Source organism: Epinephelus moara, chromosome 24, assembly GCF_006386435.1.
Source record: "Epinephelus moara isolate mb chromosome 24, YSFRI_EMoa_1.0, whole genome shotgun sequence".
In the NCBI taxonomy this organism is placed as follows: Eukaryota; Metazoa; Chordata; class Actinopteri; order Perciformes; family Serranidae; genus Epinephelus; species Epinephelus moara.
The window spans coordinates 15,353,113-15,372,886 of NC_065529.1; the positions used below are offsets into that span (position 1 = coordinate 15,353,113).

Genomic DNA, 19,774 nt, shown 5'->3' on the forward strand with positions numbered 1-19,774 from the left:
CACTCACCTAAAGCCAAAAATACACAGCATCTTCCTTAATTGGTTCATTAATCAAGTAGCCTATTAAGCGTTGGGTTTTTGTTTTTTTCCATTGTTGGCCCTGGACATATTTAAAATATTTTGGGAAATCTTTATTTGTGTGAATGGACTGCTGTTTGCTTAACCCTTTGAAACCTGAGCAAATTGGCTGGATTTCTGTCAAAAAAATGGGAGGAAGGCAATGAGCAACGATAGAAGAAATGACCCCCAAAATTTGCATGAAGGTAGAGAAAAGAGAAAACTAAAAACAAAAACAAAAAAACCAATGACCTGGGAAAAAGTGGTTTAAATTATAATAATTCTGTACCATATTTTTTTTTAAATATATGGTAATAATAATTATACATATATTTTCCCCTAGCTTTTTTCATTTTTTACTTTTTTGTTAAAATAATTTTCTAAATCTGTACTTTTTTTGTTATTTGTGGGGCATTTTCTACCAAGTTGCTCATTGCCTTTTTGCCTATGTTTTTGAAAGAAATCACACCAATTTACTCAGGGTTCAAAGGTTTAAACAATGTCCTTGGTCGGGTCTCTATATGGAAACAACTGGAGCTCTAACGTTGTAATAGGTTCCTTATGGACTGTATATTTGTATGGGTTAGGTAACATTAAAATGTGGGCATGTCCACAAACACCTCCTGTCCTAGTTCCTGCAGAATATACATTCAACAGGGTCTTTGTAAGAGACACAATGATACTTTTGACTTCTTTATATAGTTTGTTCTATTTTAATGCCTAATTTATTATTGATTACATATCATAATTTATTATATTTAAACATTTTGAATATATGTTCAACCATTTTCTGTTTGCAGAGTGGAGTGGACTACAACTACATTTCAGTGTGCCATCCTGTATTGTATGACAATACATCCTCGAATAAATCTTTCATGAGACTTGTATGACACTTGTTCCTACATTGTCACCTTTGCTTTAAGAGCATAAACATGTCTGAATCAGATCTCTCTCTCTCTTTTAAATGTATTAATTGTATGTCTGCTCATTTCTTTCTTCTCATGTTTGTGTAAAGCACATTGAGCTCCATTTTGTTAATAAAAGGTGCTATATAATGTTTAATGTTATTAGTAGTATTGTTGCCTTTACTATTATTATTATTGGTATTATTATATTATGAAATTTAGCATAGTCCCTGCAGATCCAGTTCTGCTCTGTTGAAGAACTCTGAGTTGTTCAGTATGCCTTCTCGCTCTCTCTTGTCTCCCTTCTCGTGTTTTCTCTTCGCATGAGAAATGAAAGAGTAGGTTTGCTTGTTCTCAGGAATTTGGGTGGGTGGTATGCAGGAGCACCACGCGCCCTCTCGCGCGCTCACACACACACACAAACGCACCAGGTAGGGGTAATGCAATACCTAAGGTCATTGGTGCATAAACATCACGTGACCCAGCTCTTCCACTCCCATGACACCTTTCTATACACTCCACCTCTGTCTGTCCACACCGGGCGGTGACGCAGAGGCGGCAGCGAGTGTCAGGTGTCTCAAGGTTTCACAAAAAGAGTGACTCAACGGAAGTTCGGACAGGTAAGACCAAACTCACAGCAAGGACGTGGAAATAGATGTAAATAACTCGAGCTAGGCGTGTTTTAGAAATACCAAATGTTTGTATTTTGACAAGTCGAGCGAGTCTGTTTGTGTTTAGATTGAGGCGGTGATTTTTATATTAACGCACGTGCGTTTATAGTAGTCTGTCCGGCTCTCAAAGGACTCTCTGTCCGTCGAGATGTCGATGCTAATCTTGTCCAGCTGCTGAGTCTGTACTGTCGTCCTAGGTTGTCACTTTATTTTCATTTGTCTAAATACAATTTACATGTAACAAACTAATATGACAGAATATATTTAGTGTATCGACAGTTTGGCCTTTTGTGCCACCAACAGTCTCCAAGCGCCCAGTGTCACACACCTGAAATTAAAGTTCTTCAAATACCATGTTAGCCTCTGAACAGTGCCAATCTTCAACATCAGTGATGTGTGACTATTGTATCGCCTCAGTGCTTATTGTGTTTTTTTTAATAAGAATTGCGTCTTAGGTCAATCATGCGTCAAGCAATGCGGACTCCTCCTTGCTCATGAGTCATTGGCCCCACTGTATCTGACAGTGTTGTGGTTACTTGTTGTTAAGAAGAACTTTCCTCAAGCAAGGGTTAAAGGTCAGTGTCCACCTTTCACTGATAACAGGTGATGGAGATAAAGGTAAACGCTGGTGTTTAGATGATCAGATTTCAACAGCTCATATATCAGATAGCTGTAATGGTTCTAAGGCTCTGCTTGCAGTGTATCTCACCCCTGGCCACCTTTGTTTACTTTTGTTACCTTTGTTACCTCTAATTAATAACGATTTAGTTACTGACCTGGCTCCTAAAGGTTTAATTCATCATGCAAGGAGGTGCGGAGGTAAAGCAAAGAATCCTTGGGGCAATGTGAAGCTGGCACAGCAATTAAAAAGAAATTAAATTCACCTGTTGTCATACAAGAATGTTAAAATGGTCATTAATAATACTGCGAACTTTACCTCTAAATCCTTTGTCTGACCTGGTAGAAGTTCCAATAAAAAAAGTCTAAACAAAAACTATTACCTGTTGGACTTATAAAGGTTTTTGCACGTGGTATGTAGGGACTAAAGTGTGTTTAACTTACAAATAATGGTTTGTGCACTTTTTATTTGGATTTGAACAGTGACCTACATTTCATAATCAGTAGGGATGGTTTGCACAGATAAAATGTTAACATTAGCTTCTTATTCAGTGCTGTAGTGACAATTTTGTGTCTTTAATCTCAGGCTTCTAAACCAGATAATTCAACAGAAAGTCAGAATGTAAATCATTAGATTGTTTTCACATACAGGAAAAACACACTATAACCCCACCCTATTATTTATTTAAATCACAAACATTTCCTGCTGAGTACCGGCATCGATTTTCAGATGACAGCTCTGTTTAGCTTGGCTGTTCTCTTTGTGCACTTGTGTACAGCGAGAAGAACTTGAGTTTGGCTCTCAACCCATGTCATTTTTGAATGGACTTCTCTCATATGTTTTCTTCTGTTGCTCTGGCTTCTTTCAACAGTTTAAGGATATGCAAAAGAGGCAGATTTGTGACTCTAAAGGCAGTGCACCTGTGTTATCCTTGTTACAGACTGGTGGCAGACTTGGCAGTGTTGGCTTGGTATCCTGCAAAATGACTCACAGGGCAGAAAGGAGAAGTTAACGAATGATTTCAGCATAACATTTGTGTGCTTAAACCCAGATACCGATTCAGCAGAGACTATACACAGCACAATATACAACTGATCTATAGGCAAGGTAAACTAACTCGCCCATCAGGCTTCAAAACCTGTAGCAGCAGCAAACAGCCCCAAGCTTTTCAGATGTAGGAAACCTAAGAGGAGTGCTTCAGCAGTGTTGTGTTGTGTATGTTGTGTCCAACCGAACTTTGCCTCTGCTCATCTAGACACACTAGCCTGACAGTAAATGAAAGTAATTGCAATTAATTATATATAATTACACATCATTATATAAAATTACGTATTGTATTTATTTCAGTGGGTAACACTGTAGGTAATGCAGTCAGGAGTGTCAGGGCTGTGTTGCAATTCAGTCAGTCCAAAGTCCTCACACTGCTTGTCACCCATATCGTATGAAGTGGTGATGTAATAGGTGCACCTGAGTGAAAAGGCCCACATAGTAAGAGAAATTATTATTGAGTGTATTAGCTGTGCACAGTGGTGATTTAACCACATGGTTATGATATACTGTCTCAGCACTAACAGGGGGATTCATGGTCTGACATTAGGATGTCTCTCCACAAACAGAAACTGCAACAGACGTTCATCATCCATCTGCAGCACGTATTTAAGTGTTGGTTTGTCCGAGTGAAGTTAGAGAAAGACTCTGTGTGCTATGCAGTGTGGTTGTGGGACACTGCTTTTGTCTGGTCTTTTGTGAGCGTTGCCCATGGCGAGTTGTCCTCTCGTAATGATAATGTGCTCACACTCTTGTGCCTCCATCTTGCAGTCATGCAGCATGAGCCGGAGTGCAAGTTTGAACCTGTCGGTGTGTTTGTTTGCATGCATAACTGTATGATCGCATATATAGGTTACCACTCTTTGGTATGTGTGTCAGGAAGGGGAGGTGTGAAGAGGTAAACTGATGGAGAGCATGGTGCAAACATGCAGATCAGTGATCTCAGACAGCAGATAGTTCCCGTAAAAGCATAAACCTGGACTCTGGCACCGACCCTCTGAAGAGTCTGTACACATTGAAATAGTTTTGTCATGCCATGCTGTTAGTATGGTGGTCTCACTCACCTGGTAAGAGCTGAGCTGATGGTTAAAGGTATGACTGAAGTTCAGTTTGCTCCGGTAAAGGTTTGGGATATAAATTAGAGGGGAAGAGTCACTGTATGTGTAGTAATAATGAACATTGCTAATTGGTGGTTGTGTTTGTCTTTCAGATATTCAGCTAGCTGCCAGAGATGGAAAGTGGTCCATTTAATCGGCGGGCCTGGGCAGCACAGTCCTTGCGTGTCACTGCAAAGGAGATGTCACTCAGTGGCCGAGGGAGAAACAATGCCCTCGCTGAACGCTTCTCCAAGTGAGTAACACCTGGTTTTCACTCAGTTTGTTCTTGATTTACACCTGTAAACTATCTGTAACGCAAGAAATTAATGCTAGATACATTTCTAGATAGAGCGATCATGTTTGGCCCACATGACTACCTCTTGATCTGAGAGGTCCCATACTGTAAAAAGTCACATTTCCATGTCTTTTTTAATATGAAGCAGGCAATGTATATAAATACTGTGAAAGTATTAAAACGCTGAAGCCACAGAGAAATGCACACAGTCTGTATTCAGAAATTGTGACTTTAAACAAGCTGTCAGGACTACTGTGAAGTTGTGATGTCACAAGTACACTACATAGACCGTTTCAAACTTGAAACATAAACATTATGAATGGGGCCCTTTGTATTTCTTGTTGGAATGTTTTGCATTGTATGTGAGTGACATCAGCTGTCAGGACGTAAACATGAACCCAAGCTGTTGCCTAGTAATGCAATTCCAGTGAAACAGTCTATAAAGATAGAAAGTGCCGCTACAGTGTGTTATAGTCATTCCACTGGCTGCACAGATGGTGCAGAGACGCCGAAAGCGCAGTTGTGGAAGGAAAAAAGAAAAACATTCACCAATCAGTGCAGACTGGGCTTTTTTGAAGGAAGCTTAAAGAGACAGTCGCTAAAACAGAGTGTTTCAGACAGAGAGTAAATACAGGTGTTCTCAGGCAGACAGTATGAGAAAAGTAAAGTGTTTTTTGACCATTAAATCATGTAAATGTGTTCTAGTAGAAACCGAAAACACAAGTATGAACCTGTAAATGAGCATATTATGTGACCTTTAAGGACATTGCCAGTCTCCATCAGTGTTTAGATATTATGTTGAAAAGACTTTGGACAAAATGTGTGAATTCTACTTAGGGCTGAGTTAGTTCAGACTGTTGCTGAGTCTGCATGTGCATTTCATTTCTGCAGCCAGAAAACAAATGATTGCCCTTTTTTTACAAAGCTGATGATATATTAAAAGTGACTTCTCAATATTTTTATGATTTATTGTTGTGAATAATAATGTGCTTATTCAAAATACATAAAGAATACTTGTTCTCAATTTGTCATTTAATCTAAAAAAATACTACCCCCTAATAGTGTAAGAATTATAACAAAAATGAAAGTGAAACTATATCTAAAATAAACTTTTAACAAAGTAAAATCTGAAAATTATTAAAAAAAAAAAAAAATCTTTGTTTCACTGTGTACAGTTGTTAAATGACTTGCAAGGCTCTTGACTGAGGAAATGCCACGATCCTTAGAAAGTCTATGTTTTTGTTTTGCGTCACCAGAGGTCAGTGTTGTTTCTGTGTCTCTCAGGTACCAGAGAGCAGCTGAGGAGTCAAGTGCAGAGAAAAAAAAAGGAGTAAGTATCTCTCTGGGGGATGCTTGAGACATTTAATTCAGTTTAAAGACATTTCATGGGATGTATGAATAGTAGTGTGTACAGCTGCTCCTGAATTTGATACAAAACAAATGTAAGTTGATGTTTCACATATGAAATCTGAATCTGTGATGCATTTTGTTTGCAGCATTTTAATGGGCCTCTCCTGGCAACCCACATGGTTAAATGAAGTGTGTGCGTGAAATGTGTGTATGCTGCATGTTTGGCTTCATTTGCTCAGTAGCTGCTGGTGGTGCTAAACTAATTATTGAGCACACACACACACTCACCATGCCAACACACTGTCTGAGCCAAATGTCTTGTCTTGCCCGACCTCTCATTGGCCACTTGTTGCGATGGGCCGGCTATCAAACCCATAATCCCACTTCAGTGTAATCCCCTTGCAATGCTCTTTGTGGATCCAACTGTAGGTTAGCTGCTTTGTCAGTGTGAAAGACTCATAAACAAAACAGGACTGAGATTAGATGAGTAACTGATCAGCCAACACCATGAAGAAATATAAGGTAATGTTTCTGTGGATGTGCTGTATGAAATGTGGCCGTTGTTTACCAGTGTGTGTGAGCCAGCTGCTTTAAAGGCTTGTTTGCTTCTATAGTCTTTGTTTAATGATCTGGCTAGTGATGTAAAAGACAAGAAGGTTTTTTTTATTCAGCAGAAACGTGATTTGAATGTAGTGTTTGTGAAAGAAACTTTCCTGCGTTATTTACTTTCATGCTGTGTTTAAAGAACAAAACTTGAAAGATGGTCTGAAGGCAAAGTTCTGTCCATGTTCTGTTGACAGGTCATCACTGATGAACATTTCAGTGTGAGTCATCATAGTTTGTTATCATTTCAGGAACCAGTAGTATATGAGGATATGAGCTGATGCCACTATAAAAGGAATTTGGAAGTGTAGTTCAAATATTTTAGGGTAACACAAGTTTGAATGAACAGCGCAAAAGACCATCTGTCTGTCTGTGTGTGAGGGTGTGTGTGTGTGTGTGTGAGGGGGAGTTGGGGGAAGGGGGTCTTTTTAAACACATCAATGAATGATTAGTTCATTAGATAGATTACATAGATACAACATTAAAAGAAAAGTAAAACAAAATTGCTTCTCAAAAAGATTTGTTGCTTTTCTCTTGATTATAATGGGGGCTTTGAAACTCTTCAGACTCTGGTATCCTGTGAGCTGCATCTGTGATTATATAATTCGTTCATTTATTATCCATAACTGCTTATCCTGGTACAGGGTCGTGAAGTGGGGGGTTGCTGGAGCCTATCCCAGCTGACATTGGGCAAGAGGCAGGCTACGCCCTGTACAGGTTGCCAGACTATCACAGTGCTGGCACATTTAGACACACAACCATTCATGCTCACAATTTAAAGTCAGTCATTAACCTGACCTGCATGTCTTTAGACTGAAAACCCATGCTGACACAGGGAGAACATGCTGACTCCGCACTCACACTCATCATCAGATTTAGGGATAAATAAAAAAATAATTGTGAAAAGAATCAGAGAAATTAGTTTCATCTACACCATTCACTCCTATTTTTATTTCATATACTTAACTGGTTAATTGGTGTTTGGAAAAATGGACATGTAATGACAGTGAGTAGTAGACTCACTGAATGTGGGAAAATTAAGACATACTGTTGAAATTAAACACATTTTTCTTAAGACATCTCAGGCTCTTCATCGGCTGTTTTGTAAATGGATGAATGTTTTCAGAATGTACTTGTACCTCTTTACACTAAACAAAAAAGAAACCTATGGAGGTGTTGTTATTAAGAGGTTAACTTATTAAGCAATTGTTTTACTGGTTTGGCCCACTTGAGATCAAATTGAACTGTATGTGGCCCTTGACCTAAAATGAGTTTGACACCCCAGCACCAGTGATCAAAAAACAAGATGGGTTTGGCACAGCGGCCCATCTTTTCAGGATCTGGTTAGTTCAGTAAGATATATGTTGGAAAAATCAAGGCATATTTATCAACGAGTAATTTGCAGAGGAGCATTCAGATGTTAACAGCATGTATTGTCTCCTTTATGCTAATATGCCCGCTTTAAGACTTCCAGCAATCAAGTCAGTTTCATCTCCAGCATATACAGGATGCAGTTGTATGAATTTTAAATTATGTTAAACAAAGAGACTCCCAATTTTAGTCAGTTGTAGTTAAGGTAACATTGTTAGGAAATACTTTTAAAACTGAGAAATCTATTGTGGTGTGTCTTTTCATTTGCTGCCCTGACCTGGACTCAAGTTTAAAAACTAACTTCAGTCATTGGAGCTCATTTTTTGTGGAACAACTTCCCATAGAATCTGACCTCCAAGTAGTGTTTTGAAATTCTGTGCTATGTAGACACATTTTTTAGTGCTGTTATCATCCGAAATCATTTGTGGGTGGAAAAATGTCAATGCTGTCACGCTGTCACAGCAAATAAAGAGTTAACTTTTCCCTGAATGTACCATTTCCTGCTCTGGTTTCCTGGGTATTCTGACTCTCTCTCTCCCTCTAGCTCTCTCTCATTCACTTTCCGGGTGTTAAAGGGGCTGGACTGACTCTCACGAGCAGATTTTGTCTAGCTGCTAACATCTGGGAGAGCTCTGTCTCTCAACACACTGACCTGTAGAGAAGGACCAACCAAAGGACTCACTTTTCCCTGCTGTTAAATTGTGGTTACAGCACATTTGGGTACTCCAACGAAGTTGAAGAGGTTTCTCCTTTTGTCTTTTTGCTTAAAAAACGGGAACAATCTTGTCACTGTCCAGTTCTCTCCGCTCACCCTGGACTTGCCTCACAAAGAGAGTAATTGTGTGTCAGTTTTTTCAGCACTTTGGGGGTTTTGTCCCATTTGTTCAGTTCTTTATTCTTATGGTCTGATTTCTTTCTTCTTTCCTTTATTACTATTTGTCTGTCTGTGTTTCTGCATGGTCATTTAACTTCCTTGTTGATGTACCAGATTTAGTTTGATGTTCTAATTCACAAAAGTTGTTCAGTCTTTTCACTAATTTTGTGTTTTTGTTTGTCATCTCTAATCATCATCTTTAAATTAGGTTGAACATAATTTTGTAGGGGAAAATGTGATTTTCATAATATAATATTGTTTCAATGTTTCCCACTGAGCTGACCTCAGCTGGAGGCTTGCCTACAAAAGCTCACAATGTTTTTGAAGATTTATTAGTTGATTAGTTTACTTATATGACAGTGATTTATTCACGTGTCCACATCCTCTTTCTTCAACGGATCATTCCTCTTTTATAATTAAGGAAGTTCCTGGAGGTCACGCTGCTCAGCATGTTTTATTGTCATGAATGGCTGAGTGGTGAACAGAGCACTCCTCAGTGGTTTTTTGGGAAAGGTAAAGTTGTCGTGTGAAAAGGAATGCAGCCTGCTTGCACGGCCCTGTTATCTTCATTGTTGCCTTCAGCAGCCGCAGCAAAACATCTCCTTCCTGGACCAACTTTGAACAGCTGTTCACCTAATCTGTCAGTGAAGCCAAGTTCAGAGTCTGGCATTTCCTTTATTCCATCATGCTGGATTGGGCTTTAAGCTGTATGTGTAGCACTGTATGTTTGTTGCCAGATAGAAATACTTTTAGCCTACAGATAGAACAAGAAGAAGACCAGAATCTGCTGTTGCTTTTGATTGGCAGTGTTTGAGAAGTCATTTTTACTTTCAACTTTTAATCTCTCTTGTCTTCCTCACAGTCTTCTGAGAGTGTGTCAGTGTCCTTGCGGTCTGGCAACCTGAGTGCTCTGAAGAAGCGCTGGGAGCAGCAACAGGACAAGTCCTCTTCCATCCCACCACCTAGCCAGTCCAGCTCTCGCCACAGGCCTCCTGCTCTGTCCAGGTCTACTTCCATCACTGAGCAGAGTCCTCCATTAAAGAGCCCCGGCCCAGCCAGTCGCGTCCAGCAGCCCGCAGCAGCTCCAGAAGCACCCAAAGGTGAAGAGCAGAGAGGGATGGACAGGGATGAGCTGACGCACCGTGAAAGACCTGAAAAGCTCGAGCAGCAAGTCCCCACCAGCCCCTGTGCCTCGTATGAAAAAGCCAGAGTGCCACTGAACAACCTGAAGATGAAGTTTGAGAAGGGAGAGGACACTATGGGCAAGGTACTTACACACAGATCATTTTCTGCTTTGGCAGCTCGTTCTTCTGATACATTTGAGACAATCACTACATTTACATGCACAAAATATTCCCTTTTTTATTTTGGTCCACATGGAAAAGTGGCTGGAGGCGCTTGTGCCATTTTGTTCTTTGCCTCAAAACAGGATTTTTTCAAAGTTTTCCACCCGTGGCTAGCCTCCGTCACATTCCTTCAACCATCCGACCAAAAGTTCAGCATTGTGATATTTGTGCCTATCCAAAAACCTCAAATATCCAAGTCTTTCATAATGTTTAAAAGTAGATGTGTCGCTCCTGAATAGAAATGTGGGCTTTCTTTTGGGCATGCATCTCTACCCCACAGTCTTGGAATCTCTTGGCTATTTGGTTTGTACAGAACTGACAGTGAACTGGCGAGAGGCTATGTGTCACAAACTGCGGTAAAACCCCCAAATGAGATGCATATTTTGAATATATTGTATACATGTCCAAAGGATGCTCCTAAAACCAGAATAACAATGGCATATCCCACATGTCTTAATCAGGAAATGCTTCATTCAGAAAAAGGCCTTATTCATAATATACAAATTGAATATGCTGCCTACATGACCTGTATCAAATTCAGATTTGGAATAACAGTGGAATATTATTGTGCATGTAAATGTAGTCACTGTGTCATAAACACTTTAACAAGCACTAGGACTTCCCCTAAATACATAGTAAGTATACTGTTTAGGTCCCTACAAAACTGGCACAGACGTTGTCAGTTTGTGCATATGTTCAGCATTAACTGAGGCCATATTAATTTGCACAAATAGTTTGTGAATGAGGTTCTCGGCCTATTCTTTTCGCCAGCTTCGACAGCTGTGCATCTATTGGCCTTGTTTCTCAGGCATTAACTGTAACCACAGTGTGGATGGTTGAGATTTACTGTACTGATGTTGGTCAGCCCTGTAAAACATATTTTCTGAACTCCTCTGAAAAAAGGTCGGAATGCCTTTTGCATGTGGTTACTTTTATGTTGCATAACCTGAAGCTGATTTAATTAGCACCTTTGAAGGAACTCTCAACCACTTAGATCCTAATTTACAGGGTTTGTTATGCCCTAATTATCCCGCCTTACAGCACATCAAAAGTAACTGATACTAATCTGAACAGAACACAGTAATTAGTTTATTTCTATTGTGAATCTGGGACTATGTAATTAGTTTACTCGTGTAAAAGAGACTGACCATAATGATATTTTTTTCCATTTAGCAATAACAGTTTAAGTCAAGCTGTCTTTGACTGGTGATACTCAGTGCTAAGCATAGCTTTGGATTTAAATTGTCATGTCCTTTATACTCAGTTTCTTGTCACATGTATTCTTTCTAAAGTCCTCTGTTCTCTATATTCTTTAAAGTAGTCTTGTTTTACCTTGATTCAGGTCCCGACTCTCCCCCACCAGTTTCTGTCTCTCCCTTTCACTCTGTCACAGTGTCTTTTTCGCTCTGGGCCCAAAACAACAAGCACTCCACTCCTCACCTTCCATAACAGAGGAATGCAGGAACATTCCTGACCCAGGGCTGCTTCTTTCTTCAGAGGATCACCTCTGTGGAGCTTTATTTCAATTTTCATTAGCCACAGTGTGTATCCTGGGCTTTAGTTGTAGGTTTTGGTGTATATGTCATATTGTGCAGTCTGGTCTGCATGCAGCCGTCACCACACCACTGCATGAGTTAATATTTATAATCAAATGAAAAGGACCACAACCCTTGTGTGTCTTGAGATTTTACTTAACTTGCACTCTGTCACTTTTGCTGGTGTCTCCAGCCATGGAAGTTGTTGTCTTTAAAAAATGCTTAACAGTATGACTAACGCCGATGTGTCACCACGAGGAAAGAAGAAGTGTAAAAGTCCCTGGTGAACATTTACAGGACAAACAAGGAGTGTTGTAACACTGGCTGAAAAGGCTGAATTTATTCAATAAGTAGGAACCCATGCCCCTGTCCAGCTGAAGCTTTGAGTGCTTTATAATGCAGTTGGTGTGTGGATTTAAGTAGCTGAGGAAGATATGTGGCACAACAGGACTCCACAGTCCCAGTGAGGCAGCCTGAAGGAATGGGCTATTTTAATTGGCCAAAACTCTTTTCCACTCATGTGTGCAGGATAACTGCTGAGAGAAACTGTCTGGTTTACTCATTATTGTTGGTGACATGTGAGCGTGCACGCACGCATGCACACACTCACGCATGCACGCACGCACGCACGCACGCACGCACGCACACAAAGCTCATTCTTTTAGTGAAGTGCAATGGAATAGTTTTGGTTATTTGGACTGCAGTTCAGAGGCATGTTGGTGGCTGTCCTCACAGATACCTGTAATTTTTCTGTGAAAAACAGAGGTCAGACTGGTCAGTGGTAATAACTGGTTACTCTCATACTAGACCTGGTTTGTCTTCAGTGAGGTGTAGCTGAGATGGAGCCTGCAGTTTGGTATTTGGGACATATGTTCCCAAACACTTTGTTATGACACTATGTCAGAGGCCTTCGTGTGATCAGTTAAGATAAAATAGGGAGTCAGTTTGAGGTATAGTGTCCCTGAGGCAGCACATCTGTCAAGAATAAATCTAGACAATACCAGGAACACATAAGATATTTCAAGTTAATTTGGAAATCTGTGGGTTTGGCTATATTTTTATACTTTTATGAGAACACAACCAACTCATATCTTGTATCTGTTTTACACCGAGGACTCAGGTTCTTCCCATGTTACTCAACACAGTATGAACCTGTGTGGGATGCTTTTATACCAGTCCTGATGACTTGGGAAACGTGTCCATGTGCGAAACAGGACAGGCCTCACATACAGGCTGTGAAACCTGTACTTAACCATGAATACCTGAATGTTTTTGTCTCAGAAAAAAGGTAATCAGACACAAACTGAACCACCTTTACAATATGCTGTTTCTAAAAAAATCTGTTCTGTACATTGCTGAAAAATTACAAATGATAGAAGTAAACAATACTGACAAATAAAGTGATATTTTCTATGTAGGTCCACTTTATTGCATCAAAATTCTCGTTGCAGCAGTATGGTGGTCTAAAAAACTCTTATCAGATATAGGAACATAAATTCAAAGAGTTAGCCTTTTAAGAAAATAAAAAAGTTTAAGTAAAGTTTGTTTGGCTGAAAGAAAGAAAGAAAGAGAGTAAGGCTCTGTAGATCTGACAATGTTGCACATGTAATGACAAATATAATGATTGATACATGCCATTAACTAATCAATTTATAGCTCCAGTTTTGTAAACAGGACCTCTAATTCCACCAATCATTTTACTCTTACAGGGCGGCAGGACAACACGTCGCAGCACTTCATCAGAGGACATGGACCAACATGGCGGTAAAGACAAACACGCGCAAACACACTCAGCCCTTTGAATAATTAACTGGGGTTCTGTACTTATCAGTGGGTGTGATGCAGTACACAGAATTAAATTAACTGTCATCTCCTAACCCCTAACCTACAATCACAAAACTACTGATTTACGCAGCAGTTTTGTTTTCCGGGAACACAGTAGTATGTGTCACAACTGGATCATGAATAGTAATTCTTAATCTGAAGAACAATCATTTGCTGTTAAAGTGAAATGCAGCCACAGTCAAAGCATTAAGTGTGATCATCTGCTCTGCTGTAGGTCTGCCTGTGCCCGACAGAGTGTTGGAGTCCACATCCATGAAGGAGAAGATGGCCAAGTACCAGGCTGCTGTTTCCAAACAAGGCACCACTCGCTCTGTGAGTTCATGCAATAGAAGCTGAATTCAGAACATATACAGAGATATAATCTCTCTAAAATATACTAAACCTTTGTGATATATATTTAGAAGTGTGTCTTTTCTAAATGAATGAAAATTAAGAAATTTCCCAATAATTCATAAGGATAATTGCTGTGAAAAAAAAAAAATCATGTATAGGTTGATAATAGTATTCCCAGATTAATGGAGTTTGCCCCGACATTACAAAAATAATACATTTGACATTTTTAAGACAACATGATCTGAAATAAGTCACTTCTCATGCACCAGGTTTAAAAGCGGTAGTGAGTGAGGCAACATTGTTTACTGGTAATGTACGTGTCTTTTTCCACAGATCTAGCTACTTACATTACTGCATGTACATTGTTTGTTTTCTTCCTTTTTCTTTAATGCCTTCCTTCCTTCCTACACCAGAAAAAGGAAAAACACACAGCGGTTCATTATGTAACTGCGAGTTGACGAGTGTTTGTTTCCCTCTTTTCTTTTACTTTGTTTCCTCCAGGGTTTGACTCCAGAGGTGTCTGCTCCAAAAACATCTGCACCAGTAAATCAGAAACACACTCCTGCACCTGAGTGCAATGGTGAGTCTTCATGGATATGTTCATGTTCTTGATAAAGAATCGCCTGTAATATAAAATGTGAAACAGAACATTAACCACAATATTAATATATTCAGATTACTCTGGCACCCAGAATGAGATACAGTTTGGTTGGATTGACCTTTTCAGCGCAGTGACTGATGTTTTGTGTGTTTGATCTGTTTCAGGGGAGAGCAGCGAGCAGCCCAAAGCATCCAGGGTGAGTCAGTCATCACAACAAGCAGGAGACATGCATGACTCATAGAAAGAAAAGTCTAATTTCAGCTTTTGTTAATTGTTATTTATGGATGTATGTGACTGCTGTGTGTTTAGAAGTTCAGCCCACCGGTGAGGGAGACATGCATCGCTTGTCTAAAGACGGTGTACCCACTGGAGAGGCTGGTGGCCCTTCAGCACGTCTACCACAAAAGTTGCTTCCGCTGTGTTCACTGCAGCACCAAGCTCAGGTTAGTCTTACACTGTCGCACATTTCCTGGAGTTTCATCATGTCTTTTGATCTGATTTCTATTTTGAAATGCCTCCTCAGTGGCTGACTGAAGAACCACAAAGAGGGACATTTGCTAAATAATATCTTTTGCTACTCTTTATTTCTAGTCTTTTGAACTATGCCTCTCTGCATGGTAATGTCTACTGCAAGCCCCATTTCAACCAGCTGTTCAAAGCTAAAGGCAACTACGATGAGGGCTTTGGCCATCGGCCTCACAAGGAGCGCTGGGAGCCTCGAGCTGATGGAGAAGAAGGTGAGGAAGTGGTGACGCCGAAGGAAAAAGAGGTACCAGCATTGGTGACACGTCCAGCTGAGAGTATCTCAGACAATGAGGCAACTCCAGCTGTGGAAGAATCCTCACCGGTTAAGGTTACAGACCTGACTGCCTTACTGGAGACACGTGCTCAGACACATGCCAGGTCTGAGGAGAAGCTTGAGTCTACAGAGAAGCCAGCTGAGAAACGTAGGCTGAGGATCGCCTGGCCTCCCCCGGCTGGTGAGCGCCACTCTGTGACAGAAGCACTCAGTCCGGTCACGGAGGGAGTTTCTTCGGGCCGACCCTGGAGAGCCAAGTGGCCCCCAGAGGACGAGGTGCCATCATCCTTCCAGAGCACAGAGCGGGCTGAGCTGAAGAGCCTGAGGAGGAGCTCTTCTCTAAAGGAGCGCAGTCGGCCTTTCACAATCGCAGCTAGACCCAACCCCGCAACCAGCCTGGGACCCAGGGAACCTCGTCGCCCCCTCAAATCCTTGCTGGAATGGAGAGCGTCATTTGAGGAAAAATACCCATCTGAAGAGCCACCCAAGGAAAATAAGCCAGAGCCTCAGCAAGTAAAACAAGAGGAAAAGAAGGAGAAGACGATGCCTCAAACACCCAGCGAAGATGCAGCAAATGCAGCTGAGGCCATCTCAGAGGAGGAGGTGGAGACTGAGCAACAGGAAGAAAGAGTCAAACAAGAACAGAGAGGAGAGGCAGCAGCAGACAAGACGGCGGTAGATGGAGGCTCTCATAGAAGCATCTCTCCAGATATCTCACCATCACCCTCTCCACCTTTACAGCCAAAACAGAACCGCGCCTCCCAGGATGTGGGCTTCTGGGAAGAGGACAAAGAAGGAAGTGATGCTGAGGAGCTGAGCGCAGAGGATATAATCAAGAGGAACCGCTACTATGACGAAGAGGACTCTGACTCATAGAAACATCTTTCAGTCTCATTGTCACGTCCGTCCACCATGTAACACTTGGTGTACAGTTTTGTTTGGTCAGTTCATAGGTAGATTATAAATGTAGTTTTGCCATATTTTATAGTGTTATAGGAGAGATGCAACAATAGTGGAATAGGTATGTGTATGTGCATTCATGTTGCAATAACTGCCTTTAATTGTCAAAGTACAAATATTTGATTTTTTTTTTTTTTACATTTTAATTATATACTGTAAAAAAAAATTAATGCAGCTTTTATGTCTCCTGATTATACTGGAAGGTGGGCCTCTATTAAATTGAATCATCTCTTGATAATTATATGCACCATCAGTGGCGTTTTATTTGCAGGTGGTGTGTCCGAAAACCATTATACTATATGTGGCACTTTAAGTGCTTTTTAATGACAGGCAGTGCCCTTGTGCTTCAAGCAAAGCAGTCATTATGTGTATTTTTGAATGCAGGAAACAGCGACGTATCTTCCACTTAGAAAGCACACACAAGTACTGCATTTTTAAGATGTTTTTGCAGAGTAAATGTCTCGGCCTTTTGTTGTTTATATTTTTACATATTGCCTCAATTTAAATTGTAAATTGAAGAAAAACAAACCAAATGACAATGCTCTGCAGAAGGTTTAGGTAAACCAACATTGGTTTTGTCTTTTCTCTGTGTCAGTGCTGCCTTTGTGTTGTGTCTCGTCTCACAGGACTATCAGAGGAATTAAAATGACTGGAAATGTTGAACTACTATAGACCAGACAATATGCAGTGTGCTGCTTAATTGAGCCTTTATCTTCTCCCAGCATCTGAATACACAAACAGACGAGCCGGTAACAACACTATCCTGCAGGGGGCTCTCTGGTTTGATAAAGAATTTGCCTGCTCCTGAACTGCTCTAATCTCCAAAATAAAAGGAGAAAATATGATCAATCAAATACAACTAATCAAGGTTTCTGCTGATAGCTATTCTTTCAGTATAACATCTCAATATGTGTAATCTCATCAGGCCTTCTGGATTTGTGTTTAACAAATGTGATCCTTTTTATATGGTATGTAAACACTTTGTATTTTAATATGTGCCGTGGAATATATGTTTGCACTGCAGAATATATTTTAATAATTTGTATAATGACACATTGGGCATTACAGTCTGAACTGTTGTTAAAAAACAATTAAAATGTATCAATTAAGAAACACAGAGTTTGCCGTTCATCTGGATTTTTACTTGACTTAACAAATGAACAGCTTCCTGATGAGTGCCCTTTTTATGTCTTGTTATGAGTGCCATCAATTTGAGAGGAGACAACTACAGTGAGCCAAAGAAAAGGCTCACATTTAACTGAATGATTGATATGATCTCCTCTAGAGAAATTAATGTTTTTTGTTTTATTTAGGTTTTCCAATATTCATACTCTCCTCTGAAGGCATCACGATTGTAAGCCCTGTTAATATTATCAGTGCTTACTGTTGAGCTGTAAGTTCCACTGTTGTAAGTGCTTAAATTTTGATGGTTTATAGACATCAAAGACACTGACACAAAATCTCTGTAACATCAATAAGCCCAAACAGCTTCTTGAGATCATTACATCTTTTGAAATCCAGTTAACAAGCTATATGAATTATTAAGGGTTAGCCCTTTTAGAAAAGGCAAAAACTTATTTTATTTTCAGTCCAGTACAACAATACAACCACAGGAAGACAAATGTGAGAAGAATATTCATCACACATACATAATTTAGGCACTGAAAGTTTGGTCTGCGTTTCAAGATGATCTCATTAGCATTAAAGTCAGCAGACAGCCCCATATGTTATTCATATTAAACACGACACCACAAAAAGCAGGGTGTAAATATTTATTCATGAAAACTATTTTTGGCATGTTTACCTGATTGATTTAAGTGAAAAGAGACGACGAAGGAGAGAAAAGGCAAAATGAAATACAAACATATAAGACAGGATGTACACAATAAGGGCTGGACTGGGAGAGACTGATGTTAAACTTCATTCACGATTAAATACACAGACGATAAATGGGCTAAATATTAAAAGCGTGTGGCAGACAGCCAACAGCAGCAGAACATCAAATTTAGCTCCTGTGAACTAAGATGATCATAAACACAAAATTGGACAATGACAGCGAAAAGTGGAACATGAGTACACCCTGTCTACAGTACAGGCTGATATGATGATGTGCACGTTTCCTCGGCACACAGTTAGCAGCAGTTGAGCATCACATGAACACCTGACTTTTACATTTTTGGCTGACCAGGAGGACACTTCATGGACGCAATGAATCCTTATGTGTTTTTGGCACTTTTACTATGAGGTGTATAAGAAGTTTTTCAGTGTGAATGTAGCTCCACAAACGTGTGAACTGACACATGCTACACACATACATGGATCACCTGATAAGGGTCCAGACTGGAGCTACTCACACAGGCACTTTGCTCATCAGGTCAAATGTTCAACAACAGCCTGGTTGTAAAACATAAATTATTGTATCTGTTAATGTCAGACTTTAAAAAATATTGCAATTAACAGCTTCTTGTTATATATTTTTTTTAAATGATTCACAAGTTGTAGCACACGTGTGAACTGATACCAGCAGCAGAGCCTTTACCTCTGTTTGTAAAAAAAAAAAGTAGGTGTGTTTGGAAATTTGGTGTCACAAAAAACAGTCCTTTACCACTGACATATAAGAGTCAGCTGGGAAACAGTCAAAAGTCTTCTACTTTAACAGGCTTCAATGTCAAAGATATTGATTCAATAAGAAAATAACAATAACCACCCCCCAAAAAAATGCATTACAGGTTTGTGGCCATCGCTGGTTGACTTGAACATACAGCAAAATCACAAAAACAATCATAGAAAAGACAAGGTATGTAATTTTGATTCTCAAGGATACCTGACAGCATCAAGTTTTACAGTATGGCTTCATGAACATCTGCTGACATGACAAATGTTTCTCACAAAGACTTTGGAGTGATTATACCTGCACGTTATGATAGTACATCTCTTCTATTGTATGTTCTCAATTAGGTCAAAATCATACCTGATTAAACGACAGCTACTCATGATATCATAAAATTTGGAATTTTGCATTACCTTGGCATTAAAACCAAAATAATCTGGTTTCAACTTACATTCAATTATCCCATAATTCCTGATGCATGTGGCCCGCACAGCTGCCACAAAACATGCAGTAATGACTCTACGATACAACAAGCACTCACACTTGTACAGAACCACTCATAAAGCAGCTGACTTTGCATCACAGAGTAAACTCACCGTTCAGTCTGTGCATACTGCTTTTTTTTTTTCTTTTCTTTTTTTTGGAAGACTTTCTGAGCATTATTTTTCAAGCTATCACTCTCACCACTGAGTGTCAGTAACACACCATCGATAGGAGGAAGCACAGCAGACCTCTGGTAATGAGCACAGTGTGGCTGCGGGCGGTGAGAGTGGAGCTACATTACTGCTGACATACTGCATTCTGTTGCTGATAAGAGGGTCCACTTGTTTGCTGGAGTCGACTTTGATTGGATTT

The 19,774-nt window shown here is 40.0% G+C and overlaps 1 protein-coding gene across 3 annotated transcripts; it reads left to right on the plus strand.

Annotated features, from left to right (window-relative positions):
• The first annotated feature begins 1,460 nt into the window (after positions 1–1,460).
• Positions 1,461–17,421, plus strand: LOC126386008 (LIM domain and actin-binding protein 1-like). 3 transcript variants are annotated; one of them, XM_050038080.1, is made up of 10 exons: positions 1,461–1,582; positions 4,510–4,649; positions 5,976–6,021; positions 9,752–10,156; positions 13,480–13,534; positions 13,830–13,927; positions 14,450–14,528; positions 14,714–14,745; positions 14,859–14,992; positions 15,141–17,421. In XM_050038080.1, exons 2-10 carry the CDS (start codon positions 4,531–4,533, stop codon positions 16,222–16,224), a joined length of 2,052 nt encoding a protein of 683 aa, XP_049894037.1. In that variant the 5' UTR covers positions 1,461–1,582; positions 4,510–4,530; the 3' UTR covers positions 16,225–17,421. The 3 variants fall into 3 exon arrangements, with proteins under 3 accessions (XP_049894037.1, XP_049894038.1, XP_049894039.1); XM_050038081.1 differs by having other exon boundaries at positions 14,862–14,992; XM_050038082.1 differs by lacking the exons at positions 1,461–1,582; positions 4,510–4,649; positions 5,976–6,021 and adding an exon at positions 6,428–6,563.
• Positions 17,422–19,774: the final 2,353 nt, after the last annotated feature.

Bases quoted from the DNA above. Each gene is read 5' to 3' on its own strand.
- LOC126386008 (XM_050038080.1), top strand. From the start codon at position 4,531: ATGGAAAGTGGTCCATTTAATCGGCGGGCCTGGGCAGCACAGTCCTTG. The intron at 6,022-9,751 runs GTAAGTATCTCT...TCTTCCTCACAG, and splicing joins GTGCAGAGAAAAAAAAAGGA to TCTTCTGAGAGTGTGTCAGT. The intron at 14,746-14,858 runs GTGAGTCAGTCA...CTGTGTGTTTAG, and splicing joins AGCAGCCCAAAGCATCCAGG to AAGTTCAGCCCACCGGTGAG.